The sequence below is a fragment of the Vulpes lagopus genome, chromosome 5 (assembly GCF_018345385.1).
Source record: "Vulpes lagopus strain Blue_001 chromosome 5, ASM1834538v1, whole genome shotgun sequence".
Taxonomy (NCBI): Eukaryota; Metazoa; Chordata; class Mammalia; order Carnivora; family Canidae; genus Vulpes; species Vulpes lagopus.
The window spans coordinates 52,710,504-52,735,627 of record NC_054828.1 but is presented as its reverse complement, the minus strand read 5'-3'; the positions used below and the strand labels follow the sequence as shown (position 1 = coordinate 52,735,627).

At 47.4% G+C, this 25,124-nt stretch overlaps 1 protein-coding gene and 1 long non-coding RNA gene across 2 annotated transcripts in view; one reads left to right on the top strand and one right to left on the bottom strand.

The window, feature by feature from the left end:
• Positions 1–367: 367 nt before the first annotated feature.
• Positions 368–1,987, bottom strand: PCBP1 (poly(rC) binding protein 1). Its single transcript, XM_041757281.1, has one exon. The coding sequence runs from the start codon at positions 1,841–1,843 to the stop codon at positions 773–775; it is 1,071 nt and encodes a 356-aa protein (XP_041613215.1). The 5' UTR covers positions 1,844–1,987; the 3' UTR covers positions 368–772.
• A 3,357-nt stretch (positions 1,988–5,344) lies between these two features.
• The window catches only part of LOC121492040, a 39,901-nt gene continuing 20,121 nt past the window's right edge, over positions 5,345–25,124 (top strand). Inside the window, exons 1-3 of the long non-coding RNA XR_005988101.1 lie at positions 5,345–6,094; positions 14,374–14,550; positions 21,122–21,304. This is a non-coding gene — a long non-coding RNA (uncharacterized LOC121492040). The remainder of the gene's footprint in view (positions 6,095–14,373; positions 14,551–21,121; positions 21,305–25,124) is intronic.

The window sequence follows — 25,124 nt, the reverse complement described above, 5'->3', positions numbered from 1 at the left end:
TACCGAAGGGGCATACTTTTCTTCCCATCTGGGGAAACCCTTGTTCTCTACCAGAGAAATGGGCAGAGGCCTCTCTCTGGAACTTGGCTGGAGGGATGTCACCCTCCCGGGGAGCCCCACTGTCTGCAAATATCCCAGAGCAGGCCCAGCCCGCCGTGTTCCTTTGTTGGGACAGAAAGGGAATGGAATCCTACCAGTAGGTGAAAAGGGCTGGAGAGAACACCAGGGCCGGGCCCACCCTTCTCCCTACAAAGGCCTTAACGCTACAGGGATTGGGGGGGGTGGGGGTGGGGAGTGAGAAGGAGGAAAAAAAACCACCAACAAAGAGTTCAAGATAGCAGTTCCCAGCTTTTTCAAATATGAAGCATTTTTTAACCAATCCATTTTTTAATTTTTAAATCCTTGACATTACAGAACTAAACTGAAATTTATTAACATTCCACTCTTAACATTTCTTATCGACAAACAGAAATAAAATCCATGAGCCAAAAACCCAAAACAAAACTAAAAACAGGGAAAAGCTTATAAAACTAAATATGGATCCCAGCGTTAACAGCTGAACAGAGAAATGTGATTTTTTTTCTTTTTTAAATTCTTAGCAGATGATAAAGTCGTGTAGAAACTGAAACACTTACAAATTATTTAAAACCTGGAATCACTGACCAGAAATTACACAGTTGGATCATGGGAAAACAGCAGAAAGGGGGTGGGGGGGGCGGGGTGGGGCGGGCGGGTGGCGGCGGTGGTGGTTTGCAAGCGAACCTGCACCGTTCTAGCTGCACCCCATGCCCTTCTCGGAGGAGAGCCTGGCATTGATTAGATACTGGGCCAGACTAATACTGGCAGCAGAACCAGTGATAGTAACCTGCCTACCAGAGGAGCCTTCCACCGGGTTGGCAATTTTGATCTGGGCCCCGGACATCTGGCGGATCTCATTAATGTTGGCGCCCTGGCGCCCGATTATGCAGCCAATTAAGTTATTTGGAATGGTGAGTTCATGGGTGGTTTGAGTGGACGCATCCAAACTTGCCCAATAGCCTTTCACCTCGGGAGAGCTGGAGTCAATTCCGGCGAATCCCGTCCCGCCGTGCATCATGGCAAAGTGAGACTGTTGTCTTGCCACCTGGTTCAGCTTGGCCAGGTCGAGCGGAGAGATGGTGTGTTGTCCTTGGATCGAGTAGGCGTCCAGGGGCGGCCCCTCCAGGTCGTGGGTGGCGTGCGGGTAGCCGGCCGCGTCGCCGCAGCGGTCTTGGCCGCCCGCGCAGATGACCGGCGAGCTGGCCGGCATGGGCTGGTACGGGATGGTCATGACTCTCCCCTGCGGGGACTGGGAGAGCGTCTCGAGCATGACCAGGCAGATCTGCTTGACACACTCGGTGACCGACTGCGGCACGCCCGCGATGGTGATGGCCCGCTCGGTCGAGTTGGGCAGCATATCCCCCGCCACCTGCACCTGCGCGCCCGTGCTCTCGCGGATCTCCTTGATCTTGCAGCCGCCCTTGCCGATCAGCGAGCCGCACTGGGTGGCCGGCACCACGAGCCGCAGGGTGACCGGGGGCCTGCTGGCCGCCGTGCTGTTGGTCATGGAGCTGTTGATGTCTTCCTCCAGCTTGTCGATGATCATGGCGAAGGCCTTGAAGATGGCATTGGTCGGGCCCGTCAGGGTGATGATCCGCTCCGGGCAGTTGCCCTCCGAGATGTTGATCCGCGCGCCGCTCTCCTCGCGGATCCGCTTCACCGACTCCCCTTTCTTCCCGATGATGCTCCCCACTTCCTTCCCGTGCATGAGCAGCCGAATGGTGAGAGTCACGTTGAGTCCGCTCTCAGTCACTCCGGCATCCATGGCGAGCGGCGGGCGGCGTTCGGGGGAGTTGGGCTCGTTACGTGGTCAAGGCTCGGCGGCGGGCGGGGGAGGGGCCTGCAGGCCCGGAACGGCCGGCGCGAGGCGGGCGAGGGCCGCGGGGGCGGGCGGGCGCGGGCGGGAGCCGCGGCGTCGTCCGGGGGCGGGCGGCGGCGGCGGCGGGGGCGAGCGGGGCCGGGAGCGGCGGGCGGGCGGGTGGGCGAGGGCGCGGCGGTGGCGACTCCGGCGGCAGCCTCGGCGGTCTGGGCGGGGCGGGAAGCCCGCTTTCAACCCCGCGTACCCTCTGACCCCGGAAGTGCTTGCCGCGCAGGACCCCTTGAAAAAAACGCGAGGACCCGTCTCTTGCAGGTCACGAGGTTGCGCCGCCCTCCGCGCGCCCGCGCCCCGCCCGCCCCGCCCGCCCCCCCGGGCCGCCGCGCGCTGCCGGGAGGGCCCCTGCGGGCGGGCGGGCGCCGCGGGCCGGGCGCGGCCTCCAGACCGGCGTGTGCGTGGCGGGCGCGGGCGCGCGCCGGGACGGGGTCAGTGTGCGGGACGGGGGCGACACGTCACTTGGGCGCCTCGGGGAGGGCGTCGGGGAGCGGAGCGACGCGGGCAGCCCCGGCGGCCACTGCAGGCGGCAGCCGGGACGCCGCGGGTTTAAAACGTGCGCGTGAGGCGGCCAGCGCGCGTGCGCCGGGGTGTGGGGCGGCGGGCGGGGCGGCCGCGCTCTTCCGGGGGGGAGGGGCGGCCGGGCGAGGCCTGCGGCGCGGGGGCGCGGGGGCGCGGGGGCGCGCGCGCGGGCGGGCGGGCACGTGGGGCCTCGGCCTCCGCAGCGCGGGCGCCCCCGCCCCTCCCCCCGCCGACCCCCGCCCGAGGGTTCTGGGGCGTTGTGGAAACGCGGCCGGGAGGGGGGCGGGGGGCGGGAAGGAAAAGGAAAAAAAAAGAAACCCGCCGCCGGAATGGCGTCCATTTACATAATGCTTTGTTTGCATTTTGCGAGTTCCTTGCGGCCGAGCCCGCGGAAACCCCGCCTCCCGGGGTCCCTTCGGTCGTGGCGGCCTCGTCAGACCCTGCAGACAATGGCCGCACGTGGGGCCGCGCCGGGCGGTGCGCAGGGCCCTGCCCGCGACGCTCCCCTCGGGGCGGCCCCCGCCGGCCCCGCCATCTTGGGAGGCCTTCCCCGCCGGCTCGCTCGCGCGCGTCCCTCTCGCTGGGGGAAGGCGGCGCGGCGGCCCGTGTGCGTTCGCCGCCGTCCCCCCGCCGCTGCCTCGGCCGAGCCGGACCGGGCGGCGCCCAGCAGGAGAGCGCGGCGCGGCGGGGGCCTCGGGGCCGGCGGCCAACGTGGCGCCCTCCCTGCCCCCCCCACCGCGGCGTGGCCGCCATGTTTCCAGAACACAAAATGGCGGCACGTGGCCTGGATTCGTCGCCGCCGGGAGGGGGGGCGGGGAGAGCTCCCGGGCGCGCCGCCCGCGCTGCTGCGACCCCGGCGGCCGGGTGGTAGCGCGTGTCCCCCACTCGCTTAGGCGGAGACGTGTGCGGGCCTGGCGCCCGGGCCTCGTGCGTCTTCCGCCCCCACGCGGGGGGGCGGCGGCGCGGGGACGAGGGCGCCCAGCCGGGCTCCGAGGGGCCCGCGGCTGCGCCGAGCCGGGAGGGCGCAGGGAATAAAGTAGGAGAGAAGCGGTTTCCCCGGGGCCCCGGGCAGGGCGGTTCCCCAGGCCCGCGGGCTGCCGGGCCTCAGTTTCCCCGCGCCTCTGACGTGGCTGCTGTCTCTGCCGCTCTCCCCACAGACGGAGCCCCCGAGGCCCGAGGGACCGAGGGCCGGAGCGCAGGCCGCCGCCGCCGGGAGCACGTGCGCAGGCTCGGTCGCCGGCCGGGCGGTGAGGTGAGGTGAGGTGAGGTGAGGTGAGCTGAGCTCCGCGGGGGAGCCCCCCGCCCCCCATGCACGCCCGCCGCCCCGGGGGACGCTGGGAACCTCCCCGGGCGCCGGCCTCGTTGCCTTCCCCTGACGGAGCGCGCGAGGCCTGTGAGGCCTGTGAGGCCTGTGAGCTCCTCGTTTAGCCTCACGACGTGCAGGCCGCACCGGAGCCTGTGCCCGCTGTGCCCGCTGCCCCGCGGCGCCCCCGAGTGCGTGTAGGTGGGTCCACGGCAGCCACCGGTGACGGTGACCGCGCCGCGGCCTTCCTCGGCCCGGCGCTGCTGGGAGCTTTACTTCACGTTAGCTCAGGGGCCGGGTATATCCTTATTTATTTATTTTTTTTTTAGGATTTTAGTTATTTATTCATCAGAGACAGAGAGAGACACAGAGGCAGAGACCCAGGCGGAGGGAGAAGCAGGCTCCACGCACGGAGCCCGACGTGGGACTCGATCTTGAGACCTCGGGGTCACGCCCTCGGCCAAAGGCCGACGCTCAACTGTTGAGCCCCCCGGGCGCCCCTGATATTTTCTTATTTTAAATATTTCATTTTTAAGTCATCTCTACACCCTGCGTGGGGCTTGAATTCAGAACCCCCAAATCAAGAGTTGCACGCTCGGTCAACTGAGCCAGCCACATGCCTCAACATTTTTTTTTTTTATTTTTCCCAACAGTTTTGTTTTTTTTAAGATTTTTTAAAAAAATTTTTCATTAACTCGTGATAGGCATAGAGAGAGAGAGAGAGGCAGAGACACAGGCAGAGGGAGAAGCAGGCTCCATGCAAGGACCCTGACACGGGACTCGATCCAGGGACCCCAGGATCCCACCCTGGGCCAAAGGCAGGTGCCAAACCGCTGAGCCACTCGGGGATCCCCCTCCCCAACAGTTTTAAAAGCGAACCACCGTAAGCTGCATTTTACAAAATAAATCACGTGCACAAGTACATAACACAGAAACAAAATGTTTGCAAAACAATACTTAGCGCAGTGTGCTCTAGCAGTTTCTGTTCTTCAATGCAAAATAAAAAGGCGCATCAAAACTAAAATGATGAAGCACCCATTAGGTTGTGACCCAAATGAGTAACATACACTTTTAATCCTTACAAAGATCTCTGAGATGGGAGATGGGAGTGATGTTCATCTCCATTTTCAGAGATACACAGAGGTGAAGGATTTTGTCTAAGGCACAGTTACCAAGTAGTAAAAGGAAGATTTGAATCTAGGCAGCCTGAATTCAGAGTCTGTATATTTACTACTATGCAAGATGTAGTCTGCGGAGGGTCATCTTATAGGGGAGACAGAATTGTTGAGGAAATTGGAATTCTTAGTAAAAAAACTCAGGAGACAACAAGAAAAATTGTATGTGATTAAGAATTATAGCTGGATTCAAAATACTCTGATCCTCTAAATCTGCCACACATTTATTTTCCCTAAAGAAAATTGGATACATTGGGTCTTTCTTCCCAAGACTGCCTATTTTAAACCTTTTTTTTTTTTTTTTTTAAGATTTTATTTATTTATTCATGACAGACACAGAGAGAGAGGCAGAGACACAGGCAGAGGGAGAAGCAGGCTCCATGCAGGGAGCCCGATGTGGGACTTGATCCTGGGTCTCCAGTATCACACCCCAGGCTGAAGGCAGCACTAAACCACTGGGCCACTGGGGATGCCCTTTTAAACCTTTTTTGCTTGAAAATTTCCATTAATTTTTTCTTATGTGAGTAATTCTAGGATTTTATCTTTAATCTCAATACAGACTTTTGCTTCCCAGCTCTCAGCCTCGGTCCCATACCCCCCCTGAGTCCTGAGTCCTGCAGCCCTCTCTGTCCCCCATAGGCCACATTTAGCTGTTGATTCAATTGTAATGTGTGTTATATAGGCTACGGGTGCTGTGGGTGACCCGGAAATCTGGTAAAGAGGCCATTGGCCTTAGGGGTGTGTGGCTCCAGCTCTGCCAGTGTCTAGCTTTGAGAGGGTTATAACCCAGTTCAAGGCTGTGGGGTTCCCATCTGTAAAACAAGGGATTGATTCTGTCTTCTAATTCTGTCTGGGGAATAAGTAATAATTTGATGATTTTGGTTCTTTGTCTTGGGGGTGGAGGGGGGAGGGAGGATTATGTAAACGTTTTACTCACTTACCGTAAATTCTCCACTCCCTTCCTCAGACCTGCGCTATCTTGTGGATGTTTGTGTGAATTCTACACCACCCATTTTACAGATGAAGCCACTGAGATACAGAAGAATTGACTAAGTAGTCGCTGCCCCACCTCTGGAGTCTCATGCATGACTCTCCTCCCATTTGAATGACTGCGTGTTAGTTAAGGATTTTAATGAGGTTGTGAAGGTGAGTCAGGCCTAGACATTGGAAATTGAACCACAGGATTTATAATCCTTTCAGAGGAAGGTTTTTTGCTTCCTTTGACTTTACATTGGCACGTTATGTGAAATATTTTGAAGTGACTTCACATTATTTACTTAATCATCATAAACAGCTTTGCCAGGAAAGTATTATTATGCCCACTTTGTGGAAGAGCCATCTGTGGATCAAAGAGTGAAGGGATTCGCCCAAGTTACACAGCTTGTCGGTACCTGAGCTGGATCTTCTGACTTCTGGTTGTGTCTTGTTCTTCCTGGTCTCTGGTGCTCTGACATATAGAATACTTCTATTTTTAACTCAAAAAGCTTTTAATCCAGGCTTAATTTTTCTGTCTTGGAGCATCCAGGCCACTTAGGTTAGGTTTCTGATTTTTTTTTGGTTTAAGAAAACCTCTTTTCTCTTTTTCGCTAATGTTTACATTTATGGATTTGGAAGTGATAAGAATTATTCCTCTGGAAACTCTGGAGGCAGGGACCACATTTTCTCCCCCTAATCTACCTGGTCCAGCAAGTATACTACAGCTTTTGAAATTTGCCCTACCAACGAGCAGCATTTTTTCAAAACCCGTTTAGGCTTAGCGTTTCATTTTTCTTTTGTTTGAAATTATAGTAAGTTGAGAGAGCCTTGACTGTCACTTTCTGGGTTACTACAGAGGACAGCCTAAGGTACGTGTGTGTGTATATATGTATAATATGTGCATATTTTAAGTGATGTTTACCAGCTTATTTTTTAAATTACTACTTGTCTTTTTCCTTTATAAGATTTTATTTATCTATTTGAGAGAGAGCATGAGTGGTGGGGAGGAGCAGAGGGAGATGGAGAAGCAGAAGCAGACTTCTCACTGAGCGAGGACCCCAATCAGGGATCAGTCCTAGGACCCTGAGCTCATGACCTGAGCCAAAGGCAGACTCTTTTTTTTTTTTTTTTTTTAAGATTTCATTTATTCATAGAGACACACACAGAGGCAGGGACACAGGCAGAGGGAGAAGCAGGCTCCATGTAGGGAGCCCTGCGTGGGACTTGATCCAGGGTCTCCAGGATCACGCCCTGGGCTGCAGGCGGCGCTAAACCGCTGTGCCACCGGGGCTGCCCCAAAGGCAGATTCTTAATGGACTGAGCCACTCAGGTGCCCTATTACTTGTGGGTGTTTTTTTTTTTTTTTTTTTTTAAGATTTATTTATTTTAGAGAGAGAGCCTATGCACAAGAGAGAGGCAGGGGAAGGGGCAGAGGGAGAGAGAACCTTACGCAGACCCTGTGCTGAGCACAGAGCCCAGCTTGGGGTTCAATCTTAGGATCCTGAGATCACAACCTGAGCCAAAACTAAGAATCATACACTTAACCTACTGAGCCGCCCAGGTGCTCCTAACCTAAGTAATATTTCCTATCCATTTTGTGGGTAGTAACGAGAGTAGTAATAATAATCTTATATACCGATGACCTTGTGCTGCTGTTAGGGGGTTATTACTGGGTTCCTCAGAAACATAAGAAATACATTGGTATGCCTTACAGAAGTTTCTGGGAGATACAGCAACCTTCTTGTTCTAAGTTCTCCTAGTTGGAGAAAGTAATCCCAATGGATTCCCCAGGGTTACTCTGACTGAAATAAAGCACGAAGGAAGGGAGTGCAGAGAAAAGTTAAAGGGAAAATAACAAGAGTGCTAATGCAAAGTATAGAAAATGAGGAAGTAAAAAAGGTAAGAAAAGGAAAAACAAAGGACCAGGGAAGAGGAGAACACAGGATCCGTGGAAGGGATGTGAAGAAAACCATTCAGAGGTCCATTTGGCCCTCATGTAGTGTGGGAAGCAGAGGCTGCTGTCTTGTACCAAGAAAGAACAGCTGGTAGGAGGACTCCTGAGCACGTCTCTTTTTTATTCTCTGTTTCCAATATCAGGTAGGGGAAATTTCTTTGTTTCTGCTATAGCTGGCAATGTAATTAGATGCCAGTAATTTTTTATTTATTTGACAGAGCACGCACAAGCAAGGGGAGCAGCAGGCAGAGGGAGAAGCAGTAGCCGTCTCCCCGCTGTGCAGAAAGCCCCACATAGAGCTCGATTCCAGGATCCTAGGATCATGACCCAAGCCGAAGGCAGATGCTCAAATGACTGAGTCACCTGGGTGCCCCAGATGCCAGTAATTTTAATATTGGTCTCCTTGAGTTTAATTGGTTTATCAAGGAAAATGTGCTACAAAAATCACATAAAGTATTCCGGGTCAAATTTTATGTTAGTAAATACTTTTTTCTTATTTTTTTTTTTATTTTTTACATCAACTGTACTCCCAGCATGGGGCTTGAATCCAGGAGCCTGAGATCAAGAGTCCCATGCTCTACCATCCTAGCCAGTTGCACACCGCAGTCAGCAAATACTTAACTGATTGCTTGATGTGTCCCAAACACTAAGGATGCAAAAATGACTTGAGATCCTGTCCTCGCTTGCAAAATGTTTATGATCTGGAGTAGGACAGTGACAGGTAAACAGATTTGCAGTACAGTACATTGAAGTATTAGAATATGAGTAAGAAGATGCTGTGGGCTCCGAAGAGGATCCTGATTCAGCCTGGGGGGGGGGGGGGTGATCCAGAAAGGCTACCCAGGGAAGTTGGCATTCAGGCTGTCCCAAGTTGGCACATTGCAAGGTGGAGGGCAAAAAAGGGTAACTTGGAAGCAAAGGCCCACAGTCCATTCAGACGTTGAAGGTATTTCAGAAAGGCCTGATCCAGTTTTTGGTGATTCTTGTTCTACTGTTTCAGAAGTGCACGTTGTTGAGACTTGCTTATGCTTACTAGAGCACAGAAAGTTCAAGTCTTATTTTGTAGCAGTAATTCTCATTTAAAGATAAAGACATCAGAAATTGTACTTCTAAATATTCTTTTTTTTTTTTTTTAAGATTTTATTTATTTATTCATGAGAGAAAGAGAGAGAGAGAGGCAGAGACACAGGCGGAGGGAGAAGCAGGCGCCATGCAGGGAGCCCAATGTGGGACTCGATCCCGGGTCTCCAGGATCATGCCCAGGCTGAAGGTGGCGCTAAACTGCTGAGCCACCAGGGCTGCCCCAGATAGAGATTCTAAGGAGAAAATGTAAATAAAGCAGTTTTTGAATGAGCAAAGGAAAGAAAGGGTAGGAAATAGCATATCCCTAGAGAGAACGGGCAGTGGGGAAGGATGGGGTGGGGGGGGGAGGGGGAGAGAGAAGCAGACTCCCTGTTGAGCAGGAAGCTCAAAATGGCTTGATCCCAGGACCCTGAGATCATGACCCAGTGGAAGTCAGATGCTGAAGTGTTGGAGGTGCCCAGGCCCCCCCCCCCCCCATATCCCTTTAGTATCCAAGTTTTGGATGTGATTGTGTTCTGCTTTGATTGCAAAGCGGGGTGCGTGTGGAAATTTAGGGTCATCCTCGGTAGGATGTTTGAGTAAAGAGGGAAAGGAGTTCAAGAATAATTGCTACTTTATGGCAGAACAAAAGAAATACATTTAGATGGAGCATTTCTCTGATCCCACCCACTGAGCGCAAGCAAGACTTGGTTGGGAACTTCGTTTCAGAGACACAGTGAATTCAACCAGACAAAGCATTTGTTCAGCATTATTTGCTGTGTAAAATCTGTTGTGTCCGGATTAAGCACATTGATTTTTGGTTTTTGTTTTTTGAGACATGGTTAGAGCTGCATTAAATAAAAACCTATGTGTATTCATTGGACAATACTGGGATTTTTACCTGGATTAAAAAGAAAAGAAGTACTTTGCGTGGAGTAGGGAAGAACGTGCTTAGAAAATAGCACACAGGTTCAGTGGTCATTCCTCAGTCATGTTGACCTTTCCGTGGCACCTGACACTCCCTCCTTGCACTTTAGTTTCATCTGGGTTCCAAGATGCCACTCCCCTGCTTCTCCCCCTGCCTCACTGGCTCCTCCTTGTCAACCCCATCCTCCCCTTTCGGGCTGAGTTCTCCTTATCTCCTTAGTCTCTAATGGTGGAGTATTCTGATCATCCCTTCTCTGTTTGTGCTCATTCCCTGGATGATCTCTTTCAAGACTTTAAACACCATTTGTACCCTGACAACTCTCAAGTGTATATTATTAGCGTGGATGTCTTCCCCTGAATTCAAGACTCATATCCAGCTGCCTACAGAATATCCTCTCCACTTGGTTACTTAATAGCTTCCTAAGCTAAACCATATTCATCAAATTAATTCTGAAACTTCTCTCAAATGGGTACCTCTGGGAGCTCCTGATTGGCTCAGGTGATTGAGCATCTGGACACTTCTCATCCCCTTCCCTGCTTCTTTTGGTGTAGACTTCTAAATGGTCTTCCTCGGTCTAGTCTGAACAGTGACTAGGGTGATCCTATTACGTGTGTATCAAACCATGCCACTCCTGCTGAAAACTGGGTCCCACCCATGTTAAAAATTAAAGTCCTGGGACGCCTGGGTGGCTCAGCAGTGGAGCGTCTGCCTTTGGCCTAGGGCGTGACCCCAGAGGCCGGGAATCGAGTCCCACATTGGACTCTCTGCATGGAGCCTGCTTCTCCCTCTGCCTGTGTCTCTGCCTCTCTATGTATCTCTCATGAATAAATAAAATCTTAAAATGTTAAAGTCTTTCAGTGGTCTAGGAGGCTACACAGGATCTTCAGCAGCACCTCTCGCTGCTGTTCTTTTTTTTTTTTTTTTTAATTTTTTATTTATTTATGATAGTCACAGAGAGAGAGAGAGGCAGAGACACAGGCAGAGGGAGAAGCAGGCTCCATGCACCGGGAGCCCGATGTGGGATTCGATCCCGGGTCTCCAGGATCGCGCCCTGGGCCAAAGGCAGGCGCCAAACCGCTGCGCCACCCAGGGATCCCTCTCGCTGCTGTTCTGACCTCACCTAGTACTTTTCCCTGATGCTCTGGACACGTTAGTCTCCTTGCAGTTGCTCCAACCTGCCTAACCTTGGACTTCCGTAGTTGTGTTCTTTCCCTGGAAGGCTTCTTCCAGCCACCAGTGTGGCTTCCTGCCTTACCTCCTCCGGGTTTCTGCTGTGTCATCTAGTTTGTGAAGCATTTCTTGACCATCTTCTTTAAAGTAAAAGCCATCTCCTGCTCTCTGCTTTCACTCTTCCCTTTCTCTACTTTTTTTTTTCTCCACAGAACTAAACACTGTTTAATGTAGTATTCATTCATTATTATATTTATTGTGGGATGGCTGTTATGTGCCAGGCATTGTTCTAGACTTTCTCTTATTATAGTTTGCTTATTATTGGTCACCTGCCACTGGAATGTAAATTTCACGATGGCTGGGGCTTTGTTTTTCTTGTTGCTATATCACTATCTCCTAGAATAGTGCCTAGCACATGGGAATTGAATATGTTTTTCAAATTTTAAATAAAAATGAATGTATAGAGGGTGTACCAAATAATGAGGGAAAGATCTATATGAGTAACGTTGTTTCTGCCTTCAAGTGGCTCAGTCTAAAAAAATGTTTATTTCGACCTGAGTAGTGCTGTGTTAGCAGGTAAGGTGATACATCATGTTGGAATTGGAGAGGTTGGGATGCCCAGGTGGCTCACGTCTGCCTTTGGCCGAGGGCGTGATCCTGGGGTCCCAGGATCTAGTCCCACATCGAGCTCCCCACAGGAAACCTGCTTCTCCCTCTGCTTGTGTTTCTGCCTCTCTCTGTGGGTCTCTCATGAATAAATAAATAAAATCTTAAAAAAAAAAAAAAAAGGAATTGGGGAGGTAAAGACTGGTTTGCAAGAGTATGGATCTCTTCAGAGATGAAGTCCTACTTTGTCAGGCTTATAGATAATTTGTATTGTTTCTTGGAGGGCAGGGTTGCTGATAGCTTACTGCATTACTGCTTTTTGGGTTACAGTTTGTGTTTGGTCGTGTCTTATTAGAGTAGGAGTTTCTTTAAAATCCTGGTGTCAGTCTTGGTTCACTTAGATATCTTCTAGGAACCCTCTATTATAGCCACTTCTTCTCTGGATAAGTGAAGGAGTTTACTATCTCTACCTTTCTCCATATCTGAAAGTTCTTTTCCAGAAACCCTGGTTACCTACGTATAACTGTTTGGTTATAAACCTCTCAGAAGTGTAGCCCTAGTGGCGCAGCGGTTTGGCGCTGCCTGCAGCCCAGGGCGTGATCCTCGAGACCCTGGATTGAGTCCCACAAGTCCCACACGGGCTCTCTGCATGGTGCCTGCTTCTCCCTCTGCCTCTGCCTCTCTCTCTCTCTCTGCGTCTCTATGAATAAATAAATAAATAAAAATCTAAAAAAAATAAAATAAACCTTTCAGAACCTCAGGTTCTGCACTTGTCAGATGGAGATAATGATGAATGACCTCTATCTCCTTGTGAGGATTGAATGAGTAAATAAAGCCTGATTTTGGGAATGGGGGAGTGAAAAGGGGAAAGATAGAGGATAATTTCTTTTGGGGATGTTGGGCAGATGGAGAAAGAGAATCTCAAGCAGACCATGCCCAGCACGGAGCCTGACATGCGACTCGATCCCACAATCCTGAGATCGTGACCTGAACCCAAATCAGGGGTTGACCACTTAACCAGCTGAGCCACCCAGGCACCCCAAGGACAGTTTCTTTTTTGTAGTGAATAGTATATGTTTCTATTTCGAAAAAAAAAAAGTTGTTTAAAGATTCATGTGTTTGAGAAAGAGCAGGAGAGTGTGTGTGGGGGGAGGACAGAGAGGATCTCAAGCAAACCCCCTGCCGAGCGTGGGGCCCAGTAGGGGTCTCGATTCCATGACCCTGAGAAATCAGGACCTGAGCTAAAATCAAGAGTTGGACGTTCAACCAACTGAGCTACCCAGGTGCCCCTTGAAAAACTTTTTTTTATCAAGTGTAGGTTTCTGTTCTAGTGAAAGTAGTGAAGCTTTATTTTATTTTTTTAAATTTTGTTTATTTTTTAAAGATTTTATTTATTCATGAGATACACAGAGAGGCAGAGACCAGGCAGAGGGAGAAGCAGGCTTCCTGTGGGGAACCTGATGTGAGACTTGATCCCAGGACTCCCGGATCATGACCTGAGCCAAAGGCAGATGCTCAACCACTGAGCCCCCCCAGGTGCCCCTAAAAATTTTATTTTTAAAACAAAAAGGGGGGAATCTCTGGGTGGCTCAGTGGTTTGGCACCTGCCTTCAGCCCAGGGCATGATTCTAGGGTTCCGGGGTCGAGTCCCACGTTGGGCTCCCTGCATGGAGCCTGTTTCTTTCTCTGCCTTTGTCTCTGCCTCTCTCTCTCTGTGTCTGTCATGTATAAATAAATAAAATCTTAAAACAAAAACGTTAATATATTTTTTATAGAGTAGGAGGTTTTTTGTTTTTGGTACACAAAGGTGATTTTATTTTTGATTTTATTTATTTTTATTTTATATTTTTTTTCAAAGGTGATTTTTATTAAAGCGTACGGCAGGACCCATGGGCAGAAAGAGCTGCTTTAGAGTAGGAGGTTTATAGATAATATTTCCTTGTCTTTCTACCCAGATACATAACGCCTGTATTATGAGAGCAGGGAGATACTAGAACCCCACCCTTGGCTGCCTAGTGAGCTGGTGTCTAGGTACAGGCAGATAACCATTTCCTTTTAGGTGAAATTGGAACTCAGAAAGTAGTATTTTAAGAGGCTCAAAGGGATTGATGATGAGAATAATAGTAATGGCTAATTGAAGAACCAGGCACTTTATGTAGATTGTCTTATTTTAACAGCATAGCAACCATAGGCTGGGGCTATGAGAAGGAGAACAGTGGAAGGAGCATCGACTCTGGGGTCAGACATCCTGTCCTGACGTCCTTGTTTTGTCACTAACTAGATGTATGGCCTTGAATTAGAAAACTCTTTTTTCCTCCTTTGTAAAATGAGGGTGGTAATAGTACCTGCCTCATGAGGTTGTGACAATTCAATGATGCAAGCCATGTAAAGTGCTTAGCATAGTGCTTGGCACATAGAGTGTGCTCACCAAATGTCACTGTTATAATAATTAAAATAGATGGAGAAACAGAGGCTTATTAGAAAGAGGTAAAATACACCTAAGTGACATAGCAAATGAATGACAGGACAGTAATTGGCTCCTGGGCAGGCAAACTCCAGGGCTCTTATTTCTTTTTCTTTCTTTTCTTTTTTTTCCTTTCCTTCCTTCCTTCCTTCCTTCCTTCCTTCCTTCCTTCCTTCCCTCCTTCCTTCCTTCCTTCCTTCCCTTTCTTTCCTTCCTCTCTTCTCTTTTCTTTTCTTTTCTTTTTTTTTCTTTTCTTTTTCAAATAGGCTCCACACCCAACATGGGGCTTGAACTTACTATCCTGAGATCAAGAGTTGCATGGTCTGACAGCTGAGCCAGCCAGGCACTCCAGCCAGCGCCTGTGTTTCCTGCCGTTATACTGTACCACCATCATGGATCGAAGGGAAGAGACTGGACATGAACTGCATTTTGTCCAACTTGGGGTGAGCATAGATTTGAAGGTCACATGAGTTCAGACCTACATGAGCTTGTATTTGTGATCTGAAGCATCGTATCACCATAGCACATACTGGTTATTCTTTGAGGTAATTCTTCCCTAGATCCAAAGAAATGAAAGAATGATGAGTCAGTTATGGTCTTCTTCTGAGGGGTTGAGTGTTCCCTGGCTGGGGGCCAGGAAATGGAGCTGAATAAACACCTGAATCATACTGTACCGTTTTTGGACCTAAATAGGAGCTTGTCCTATCTCTTTTGTTACTATGATTGTCTTTCCTAATACAACTGGTAATGAGAAGCAGAGCAGTGTATACATTGAGCACTTTATGTGCAGTGCATTGACATGGGTTATCTCATCTATTTCTTGATGTAACCTTGTAAGGTAGTCACTCCTATGCCTATTTTACAGAAACAAAGAGTTTGGGAAACATGCTTAAACTCACATAGTGCTGGTATTTGAATATGCAATCTGGCTCTCGAGTCCAATTTTTAACCTCTATACTCTACCGTTTTATTCTTTTCTTACCTATGTAAAGTACATAGTATGGGGCAGATGGCTTAGTAGGGCCAGTCCTATTTTTCCCATCTGAAAAAGGGAAGATTTTGACTACTGGGCTAGAAAAAAGGAGGCCTGTGTCAACCTTATGACCAACCTGTCACATCCAGGACTTCACTTTTCTTAGCCTTATTGTCCTCCTCCGTTAAACAGAAGGGTCACTCTAGAGGGTCTCTGAGATCCCACCTAACTCATTGACCATTTGAAGTGAGGAGATTAATACCTGCTCAGCTCCTTGATTTTGGAGCCACTGTATTTGTGAGGTTTTAGGGAGCCTTCTTTGTGCCTGGGAGGATGCCAGATTTCAGGACAGAGAATACCGCCTTCCTGAAGAAGGTAGGTCTGGGCTCTTTTTTGAGACTGGTTGCCTAGGGAACCTAGCCTCTGGCCAGCAACAGTCAGGAATGCTTTGGTTGAGAGTTGGGTACAGATAACTAAAACAAGCAGCACATTTAGGTTTCACTTTCCCCCCTCCCCCCTCCCCAAGCTACCATTCCTTTACAAGCTCCCAGTTTTCTATAGTTTCTGTATGTTAGTACTTTGTTAAGAAGTTTGCTGTTTTAATCTTCATAGTAATCTTATAAGTACTATTCTAAATTTACAGATAATGAAAGTGAGGCAAATAGAGTTAAATAATTTGTCTATAGTTACTCAAGTGGAAAGTGGTATCCAACCTACTGTGTTGTACTGCCTGGTTGGAACTTAAAAAAGCAGAAGGAGGACTCTCTATTAGTGATGTTTGTTTTGTTTTTGTTTTATTTAGAATGATAGACTCTTGGAATTAGAAAGGGTCTTTGAGGTAATAGTCAATCTCCTAGGGTGCCTGGGGGCTCAGTGGTGGAGCCTCTGCCTTCGGCTCAGGGCATGACCCTGGGGTCTTGGGATGGAGTCCCCAGTTGGGCTTCCTGTGGGGAGACTTTCTCTCTCTGCCTGTGTCTCTGCCTCTCTCTGTGTTTCATGAATAAATACAATCTTAAAAAAAAAAAATCAATCTCCTTGTGTTTTGTCTGCTCTCCAGTTATAGGAGAGCTTTCCATCATCCCCCTTACGGGTGATCACCAAGTTCTTTTTGAATGCTTCCATTGCTGGGGAGCGCATCACTTCTTGAGGAATCCCATTATATGTTGAATAGCTCTCTTTGGTAAGATACTATTTCTTGTTTTTTTTTTTTTTAAGATAAGATAGATAGATTATTTATTTATTTATTTATTTATTTATTTATTTATTTATTTATGATAGAGAGAGAGAGAGAGGCAGAGAGGAGGAGGGAGAAGCAGGCTCCATCCCAGGAGCCCAATGTGGGACTCAATCCCGGGACTCCAGGATTGCGCCCAGGGCCAAAGGCAGGCGCTAAACTGCTGAGCCACCCAGGGATCCCCTGTTTCTTGTTTTGAATTGAAATCTAAGTGAGGGATCCCTGGGTGGCGCAGCGGTTTGGCGCCTGCCTTTGGCCCAGGGCGCGATCCTGGAGACCCGGGATCGGGTCCCACGTCGGGCTCCCGGTGCATGGAGCCTGCTTCTCCCTCTGCCTGTGTCTCTGCCTCTCTCTCTCTCTCTCTGTGACTATCATAAATAAATAAAAAAAATTAAAAAAAAAAATGAAATCTAAGTGAGATGACTTCTCATCACCTTTAGGCCTGTCCCCTGGAACCGTACAGGATAAATATAATCCATTTTCCACATGCCAATCTTATAAATGTTTGAAGACAGTCTTCCTATTTATAAGACATATTTTCAGGTTTCTCATAGCATCTAAACTTGCTTTCAGTTTGAATTGGCACAAAAAACAATCTGCTTTTTACTGCTTTGCAAGTGCAGCCTTGCAACAAATCTATGCTTCACTTACGGTTAGTCACAACTATGAGCCCCTCTCACATCTTTGGGGAATGAGTGGATAGTGAGCTAAGTCTCTGCAGTTGTGTATGAGCCTGGAGGGTCTGCAGTCTTGTAATCTCTAAGACGTTAGCCTGTTGCCGGTACACGCTGTCAGAGCTCACAAAATGGCTGGACGTTTATCCGGGCATTTGACAAAACTGCATTTACTTCATCAGGCCACTAGGTGATGAGCAACTCACAAACCCAGACTTGGAGGGAGGAGTGTGTGTATAGGACAGTTTCTGTTTATGCTTGGAAAGGCAGTCAGAAGTCATCTGATACAGCTTCATTAAAAGATCTTTTTTGGGGGAGGGAAAATATGTTTTGGCACGCTTTGTCTTTCCCAGCTTTACTCCAGTTTTATTTATTTAAAAAAAATTTTAAAGATTTTATTTATTTATTCATGAGAGGCAGAGGCAGAGACACAGGCAGAGGGAGAAGCAGGCTCCATACAGGGAGCCTGACGTGGGACTTGATCCCGGATCTCCAGGATCACACCCTGGGCTGAAGGTGGCGCTAAACTGCTGAGCCACCTGGGTTGCCCTGCTCCAGTTTTAAATATTAATTTGAATAGGTTGCTTCTTTCTCTGAGTGATTTCCTTAGATAAGGGGCAGGGATGGTCCAGTTGTGTGTGTGTGTGTGTGTGAGAGAGAGAATGTATATGTATGTTCATATATATGTATTTTGTAAGAATTTATTTTTTATTTTTTGTTCAAGATTTTATTTATCCATTTTGGAAAGAGAGAGACAAGCAGAGTATGGAGCCCAAAGTAGGGCGTAGTGTCACGACCCTGAGATCATGATCCCAACTGAAATCAAGTCAGATGCTTAACTCCCTGAGCCACACAGATGCCCCGGGAGTTTATAAAGTAATCTCTACAGCGAATGTGGGGCTCAAGCTTATAACCCTTCATCAAGAGTTGCATGTTTTACCAACTGAGCCAGCTGGGCAGGCCTGAGTTTTACCATAATGCAGGAATGATGTCTTGGCAGGGTTTAGGGTTATCAAATGGTAGTTCTAGTCCCTACAAAGGCTATATGCAGCTTTCTACTGTCTTCAGGTTTTATTGATACAGATGGGAAGTCCAATGCCAATAGGAATCTTTCTCCTTTTTAAGCAACTACTTGTTCTTTCTCTTTAGAAGTTTGTAAATTTTTTCTTTCTGCTTAGCATTTCATCTTGACATGCTTGAGATATGTCTTTTTAAAATAACTCCGCTTGCTGCTTGTTGAATTTAGACTTAAAAAGTTTTCCTTTTTAGTTCAAGGAAGTTTTATTGCTTTCCTTCCATCTGTTTCCAACCTTCTTACTTCACAGGCGAAGAAACTGAGTCCAGAAAGGTTAAATGACTTCCTTGAGATCCCTCAGCTAAGTTAAAAGTGAATCTCAAGCAAATAACTTGATTTCTTTCATTGTATTCATTGAACTAGACTTTCATTGTGTTGAGTATTGTTCTGTTGAGACGGCCACCATGAAAAATATGGAAATTTTTTATTGAGAATTTTTCTGAGGGTTCGAGAGGAGATAAAGGAGGAGGAGGAGATGATAAAGTTCATTATGATTAAAATGTGCCCCTTTGGGGTGCCTGGGTGGCTCATTTGGTGGGGTGTCTGACTCTTGGGTTTTGCTTTGGTCGTGATCTCGAGCCCTGAATCGCAGAATCTACTTGGGATTCTCTCTCTCTGTTTCTCTCCTTCCTCTTCTGCCCTTCCCTCCCACTAGGTTAAATAGATAGATTAAAAATGTGGCCCATTTGAACGACTATTAAATTCACAAGGTATCCCAGTTATTGGAGTTATCCCAGAGCTCTAAAACTTAATAAAGCCAGGAGGTTGATTGAATCCTTGGAGAATTTGATATCTAATTGTCAGTGGTTGGATAAGCCCGGTCATGCCCTGTTGTAAATATTAAAAAGCATGTAAGTATCTGGCTTGGAGACAGACATCATAAACTGTCTTATCAATGGTCTGGTTTCTGTTTTGAGTTCCAGCCTGGGACCCTTTTCTGCTGGGAACCACCTGTTCCTGCTCTGTTGATCTTTGGATTTCCCCAGCTCTCTGTCCCTTTCAGTTTTGAAATGAAACCTACCCCAGAGGGTGAGGTCAGGTACCGAGAGGACTTTGACAGCTCACATCAGACTGTTTTTTTTTCTGGAGTCTGGTATGTGACTGTGTGAAGTGTAAGGCTCAGCAGGCTGTGATACAGACTAATTGATGGTGAATCAGCTGTTGGGTAAGGCCCAGGTAGTGCTTGCTCTTTGGGTAACCAGGAAAACGTGTAGACCAAATATGTTGTTTTTCATTCTTAGCTGAAAGTTAAGAGTACAGTCATCAGAGATTTGCCATGATCTTGCTGCCTTTGGTTTACTGAAGGAGGAAAGGCAGTGTTTCAGTGTCTTTTTTCCTCATTTTAGAAGCCGCCTTTTCAGGAAGGAGTCAAGTTTTTGGCCTCTTTCTGCTGCTCCAGCTTCTATTATTATTATTTTTTTAAGATTTTATTTATTCATTAGAGACACAGCGAGAGAGAGAGAGAGAGAGAGAGAGAGAGAGGGGCAGAGACACAGGCAGAGGAAGAAGCAGGCTCCCTGCAGGGAGCCCGATGTGGGACTCGATCCCTGTCTCCAGGATCACGCCCTGGGCTGAAGGTGGCGCTAAACCGCTGAGCCACCCGGGCTGCCCTGCTCCAGGTTCTAAAGGTTTATACTGTGCCTCCTGGAATTGCTGCTTTGATGTGAAGCTACCCCTAGACACACATACCCCCATGTCCTGCCCTCAGCTCCTTCACAGAATTTGGCTTCCTCTCTTCCCTTTGTTGTGAAACTGGTTTCCCCTATACTACAGCACTTTGCTTGGAATCTTTATAAGTGGTACTGGCTCTTTCTTTAATTCACCCCATACCACTTCCCCTGATTTTGCCTGACTCTTCCCCAGGCGCATCCCTCAGTACTGTGAAGCTGCTTGCAGATCTTCTAATACCTTTTCTCCAATGAGAAAGGAGGTCTTGCTAGCCAGCAAGACCACCTGACCCCTCTCCTTGAAGGTGGCATCTGTACTCATTCTCCCATGGTGTTTTTTTTTTAAGATTTTATTTTTAATTAATCTCTACACTGAATATGGGGCTCAGACTTACAACCTTGAGATCAAGAGTGGCATGCTCTACTGACTGAGCCAGCTATGTGCCCCTCACTCTCCCATTTTTTTTTTTTTTTAAGACTTTGGTGTCTCAGTCCTCCTGGGACTCTGACTCTCAGGCTAGGTAATTGGTGGTCAGGCTTGGCCTGGGTCTGCTGATTCAGGGTAGGCCATGGAATTAGGGAGCTTCATGTTAATATCTCAGATGTGGGGAAATAGGAAACTAAATCTGAACACCAAGGTCATTGTGGGTGGAAGGGACAGAGAGAGTTTAGCATTTGAAGCAAAGGATATCCTTTGTAGGCTCTCTCTTCTGCCCATTTAAAAAAAAATTAAGAGTGTTTTTTGTTTTAGAACAGTTTTGTGTTCACAGCAAAATGGAGGGGAAAATACAAAGATCCCCATTATTATTATATTTAAGTAAGCTCTGTGCCCAAGGTGGGGCTCAAACACACACACTCTACCAAATGAGCCAGCTAGGTGCCCTGAGATTCCCATTACTTTTTGAAAAATTGATCTTTAATTTTATATGGAATGTAATATAATCTAAAAATTAAAATCTGTAGGTATTTTGAATTCTCCTGTCCCCCCCCGCCCCCATTTCAGTTATTTTTGTATTCCTCAGATGTGGTAACCTGTTAGTGTTTGGAACTTGTACCTACCAGACATTTTTCTGTGTGTTTACATACATATGTATGAATCCAAAAAAAGTGTTATTTTTATGTTTTATTTATTTACACCAATGGGGTCACATTTTATGGGTCATTTTGGTATTTCTTTGACCCAGTAAGGTACCTTGACAATATTTAATGTTGGTATGTAAACATACTTCTCATTCATTTTGGCTACTGTATTTAGTTATTTAGCTATTTTCCTATTGAGGGACTTTAAGGTATTTCCATTTTTTTGTAGTTATAAATGATTCTTGTTGTGTTTTAAATGTCAGCATTCTGTTTATAGGCCTTTTTTTTTTCTTTTTTCATATTCTTCCTAGGTGATCTCAACCTTTCTGACAGCTCCACTTAACCATCTACATGTAGTTGAAACCCAGATCTTTCTCCAGACCACAATATCCAGCTGCTCATGTGGACAACATCACAAGGATGTCTGACATACTTGCCATCTTGCAGCCTTCTGCTCTTCCCCATTTGCTTCTCGTCCAATGTCCTGTCACATGGTAAGTAGCACACAGTTACTAGGCCCAGAGGCTGGTAGTCATTTTCAGACTTCCTTTCCTCTCCCATATCTATCTATCTATCTATCTATCTATCTATCTATCTATCTATCTATCTATCATCTATCTATTTATCTAAAGATTTTATTTATTCATGAGAGACAGAGATCGAGGGGGAGAGAGAGAGAGAGAGAGAGGCAGGGAGAGGCAGAGAGAGAAACAGGCTTCGTGCAGGGAGCCCAACATGGGACTCAATCCCAGGTCTCCAGGATCATGCCCTGGGCTGAAGGCGGGGCTAAGCCACTGAGCCACCCAGGCTGCCCTCCTCTCCCACATTTAACAGCCAGTCTTCACTGGGATTTTTCCTCTCCAGTGTTTCTTGGATCCAATTTGTTTCTTTCCTTCATTGCCTCTACCATGTACTTTAGTTTTATGACTTCTAAAATAGAGTACGTGTAAATGTAAAATAAGTTAATAACATGTAAAGTGTTTAGAATGATAGATAGGCACCCAGTAAATACTATGAGAGTGTTGGTTGTTATCATCATCATAGTCGTTGTTGTTGTTGGGGTCTTCTCAACTTAATGTACTTAATCCATTCTCATCTCTACATTCACTCTTGATTTTATCCTTCCCTGCCTGCATTCCACTCTGCATGTTGCAGCCAGAGGGCTCTTTATAGTATATACTACAAACGATCATGGTCTAACTTTCCCACTTAAAAAACTTAAGTGATCTTGCCATTGGGCTTTTACGTGTAAAACCTTTAAGACCTAGACCTTACCCTGACATTCAAAGGCGTACCTTCTTAGCCCTCGCTTGGTACTCTGAGGAATCCTTCCTAGCACCCCATCTCAAGGGGTGGTTCCAGCCCACAGCAGAGGCCTAGCCATTTGGCCCTGGCTCATTGTCATTCTCCTTCTTACATCTTTGGTGATTCCAGTGTTTGCCTGGATGAACTGTCTAACATGCTTGAGATGAATCATCTCACACACTTGTCTCTCTCTGAGACATGTTCATAAAATCAGTGTCGGCCTGGCCGAGGACTTGTCCGTGAAGGGGGCATGAGTGCTGAGGATCAAAGTTGGGGACCTGGGTATGCAGATTGTTTACCCTGAGTGGCTGATGGCAGAATCACGGGGAGCGGAGTGGGATTCTAAGCAAGGATGGAAACAAAAGGCCTTAGGGATAAGGTGAGGCAAAGATGAAACAGGAAGCTGAATCATTAAGTCAGAAACCTCAGAGAATCAGGATAATGGGTGGAGTGTAAGAAAGGATAGGGCAAGCAGTTCTCGATTAGGGCTGTAAATAATCTTGGGGATTACTTAAATCATCTTTTGGCATTCTTGTTTAGTGGAAGCAACTTATGGATGAGAAGGATCAGGTGGTTGACGTGTGAAGGTTTGAGCCAGGTGCATATTACTTTGGGTTTTATGTGTCAGTTATCTGAAAGTCAAACCCTCAGAAATCCTACTCTGCCTTTTCCCCCACACTTCATTCAGTTTCTGCTCCCAAGAGCCCACTTTTCCTCCTTTTGATTATACTAGGTTAACTAGTTAATTCTTGAAAAAGTTGCCTGTGCAGAAGCCTGTAGCAGTCCTGGTGCTCCCTTTAGGCTGTGGAGGATTCTCCCCTAGGTAGGCTGAGTATACTTCCTTTAGGCTGTACCTCCTCCCACCACACAGTGGTGTGGCCTCAGGAGCCTCAGGAATTCAGGACTCTGCCTAGCCTGAGTCTGTGGAACTTCTGTCTGAATTCTGGGGAAGGACATGGGAGTGTAGAATATAGGGTGGGATTCTATCGGTTAGGCACTGTAGGAGCAGCGGAGGACTGGCTGGGTGTGCAGAGATGTAGGTTCTAAGGGTGTATAGGCAGTGGGCTTCAAGGTTTCTGACCTGGAATGGTCCTTGAGTTTATGGCGGTGTTAGGGTTCTCTAATGTGCCAAGTAGAGAATCTTGGGTGAGTAGTGCTATTCTTTAGTCCTTAGAGGTGTTCTCTGTATTTTTCTGTGTGGCATGGAGGTCTTCTACAGCCTGACCAGTAGCTGGCATCATGGTGGGTGCTTGGTTGGGGGTAATCATGGGGATAGGACCAGTACTTACTAAAGAGGCTTATTTCTCTTTTGAAGGTTGGATAGAGTGATTGTATGTACATCCTGGGCAGTCTAAGCCCAATCACCTTGCCTATGTGAAGCAAGGCATCTGCACTCTCCTACTCGGACTCTGCTAGGAAAACCAGCCTAGAGGAGCCAGAGATCATGGCCATTGTTAGTCATTCCCTCAACACTACTCCCTGTTTTTGACTCCTCTGTTCTTTAAGCCTCATACTCTGATGTCCTGTCTTCTATTTTTTGCTTTGGTTCCTTCAAATTTCTTAATCCATTCTGACTCCTTCTAGATTACTGCACGTTCAGTTTGATTCTTGGTTCTACATAGTGCCTTAATTTTGACATTGCCAGCCAACTTCAAGTGAGGGCCTTCCTTCATTAGTCCTGTTTGTAGAGCTATGATTTGAAAGCTTTAATACATCAGAATTACCCATGCGGGCAAAAGAGGGGCATGGTGGATACTTACTTAAAATGCAGATTCCTGGAGGTGCCTGGCTGGCTCAGTTGGAAGAGTGTGTGACTCATGATCTTGGGGTCATGAGTTTGAGCCCTGTGTTGGGTGTGGACCTTACTTAAACAATAAAGTAAAATGCAAATTCCTGATCTCTACTTCTAGCTTTTCTGATTCAGTAGGTATAAGGTGGTAATCAGGAATCTGTGTTTTGATTGGCCTCCCAGATGACTCTGACTCCAGTCATCATCCACAGACTATATTTGGAGAAACTGACGTAGAGGACTCTGTTGGCTTCACGTCTCTAAAGGGTAAGAAAGGAGATTTGAGCCCTTTTCTTGGATTTAAAGGTCCTAGGAAATGTAGTCTGTCGCCTGTCACCCAGGGGACAGTGGATAACTCTCCTTATGTATTGGCACCTCCTCATTTCATTGCTGCACTAGGTGCAGAGCACCTAACATTAAGGTGTAGAGGACCTTAATGACTAACCCATGGCAGGTCAGGACCTCTGGGATTTGTAGGAAGCTTTGACTTTGGACTCAGAAAACAGACTAGAACATGGACCCTGAAGGCTACTGGTCGCACTGCAGATTTTCTCTAGGGTGCCTCTTTTTTCTTGTGTATACTGACCCTTTTCTAGTGTAGATGATCTTTATTTGGTTCCCAAGCTGTCTTTACTCTGCATTGGCCACCCAGTTCACAGGTGCCACTATCCTCCTATAAGACAACCCAATCTTTTTTTTTTTTTTTTAAAGATTTTATTTATTTATTCATGACAGATACACACAGAGAGAGAGGCAGAGACACAGACACAGAGAGAAGCAGGCTCCATACAGGGAACCCGACATGGGACTTGATCCTGGGTCTCCAGGATCACACCCTGGGCTCACGGCGGCGCTAAACCACTGAGCCACCAGGGCTACCCAAGACAACCCAATCTTATCTCTCCTTTTCAAGTCCTCTGTTGCATTCCTGTTACTTTTCTGATCAAGTCCAAATGTCTTAGTGGAAATAGACAGTCTTAAAAAATTTCACCCAAATTGTGGCCTCTCAAATCCAGGAAGATATGGTCCCTGCCTGTTTCTCATGTCTTATCCCAAGTCTTTTTCTCCTTATCTCCTACAGCACCCCCACCTGCTCATAGTTCATTGATCTCTTTTTCTGCTCTCTGGTTTCAGAGCCTTTGTGGTGATGTAGTCTCTGCCTGAAACACTCTTTACCCTGCTTTTCACCTCATTAACTGTCCCTTACTTTTAAGTGTCAG

Coding starts and splice junctions, on each gene's coding strand:
- PCBP1 (XM_041757281.1), bottom strand. CDS start 1,843: ATGGATGCCGGAGTGACTGAGAGCGGACTCAACGTGACTCTCACCATT.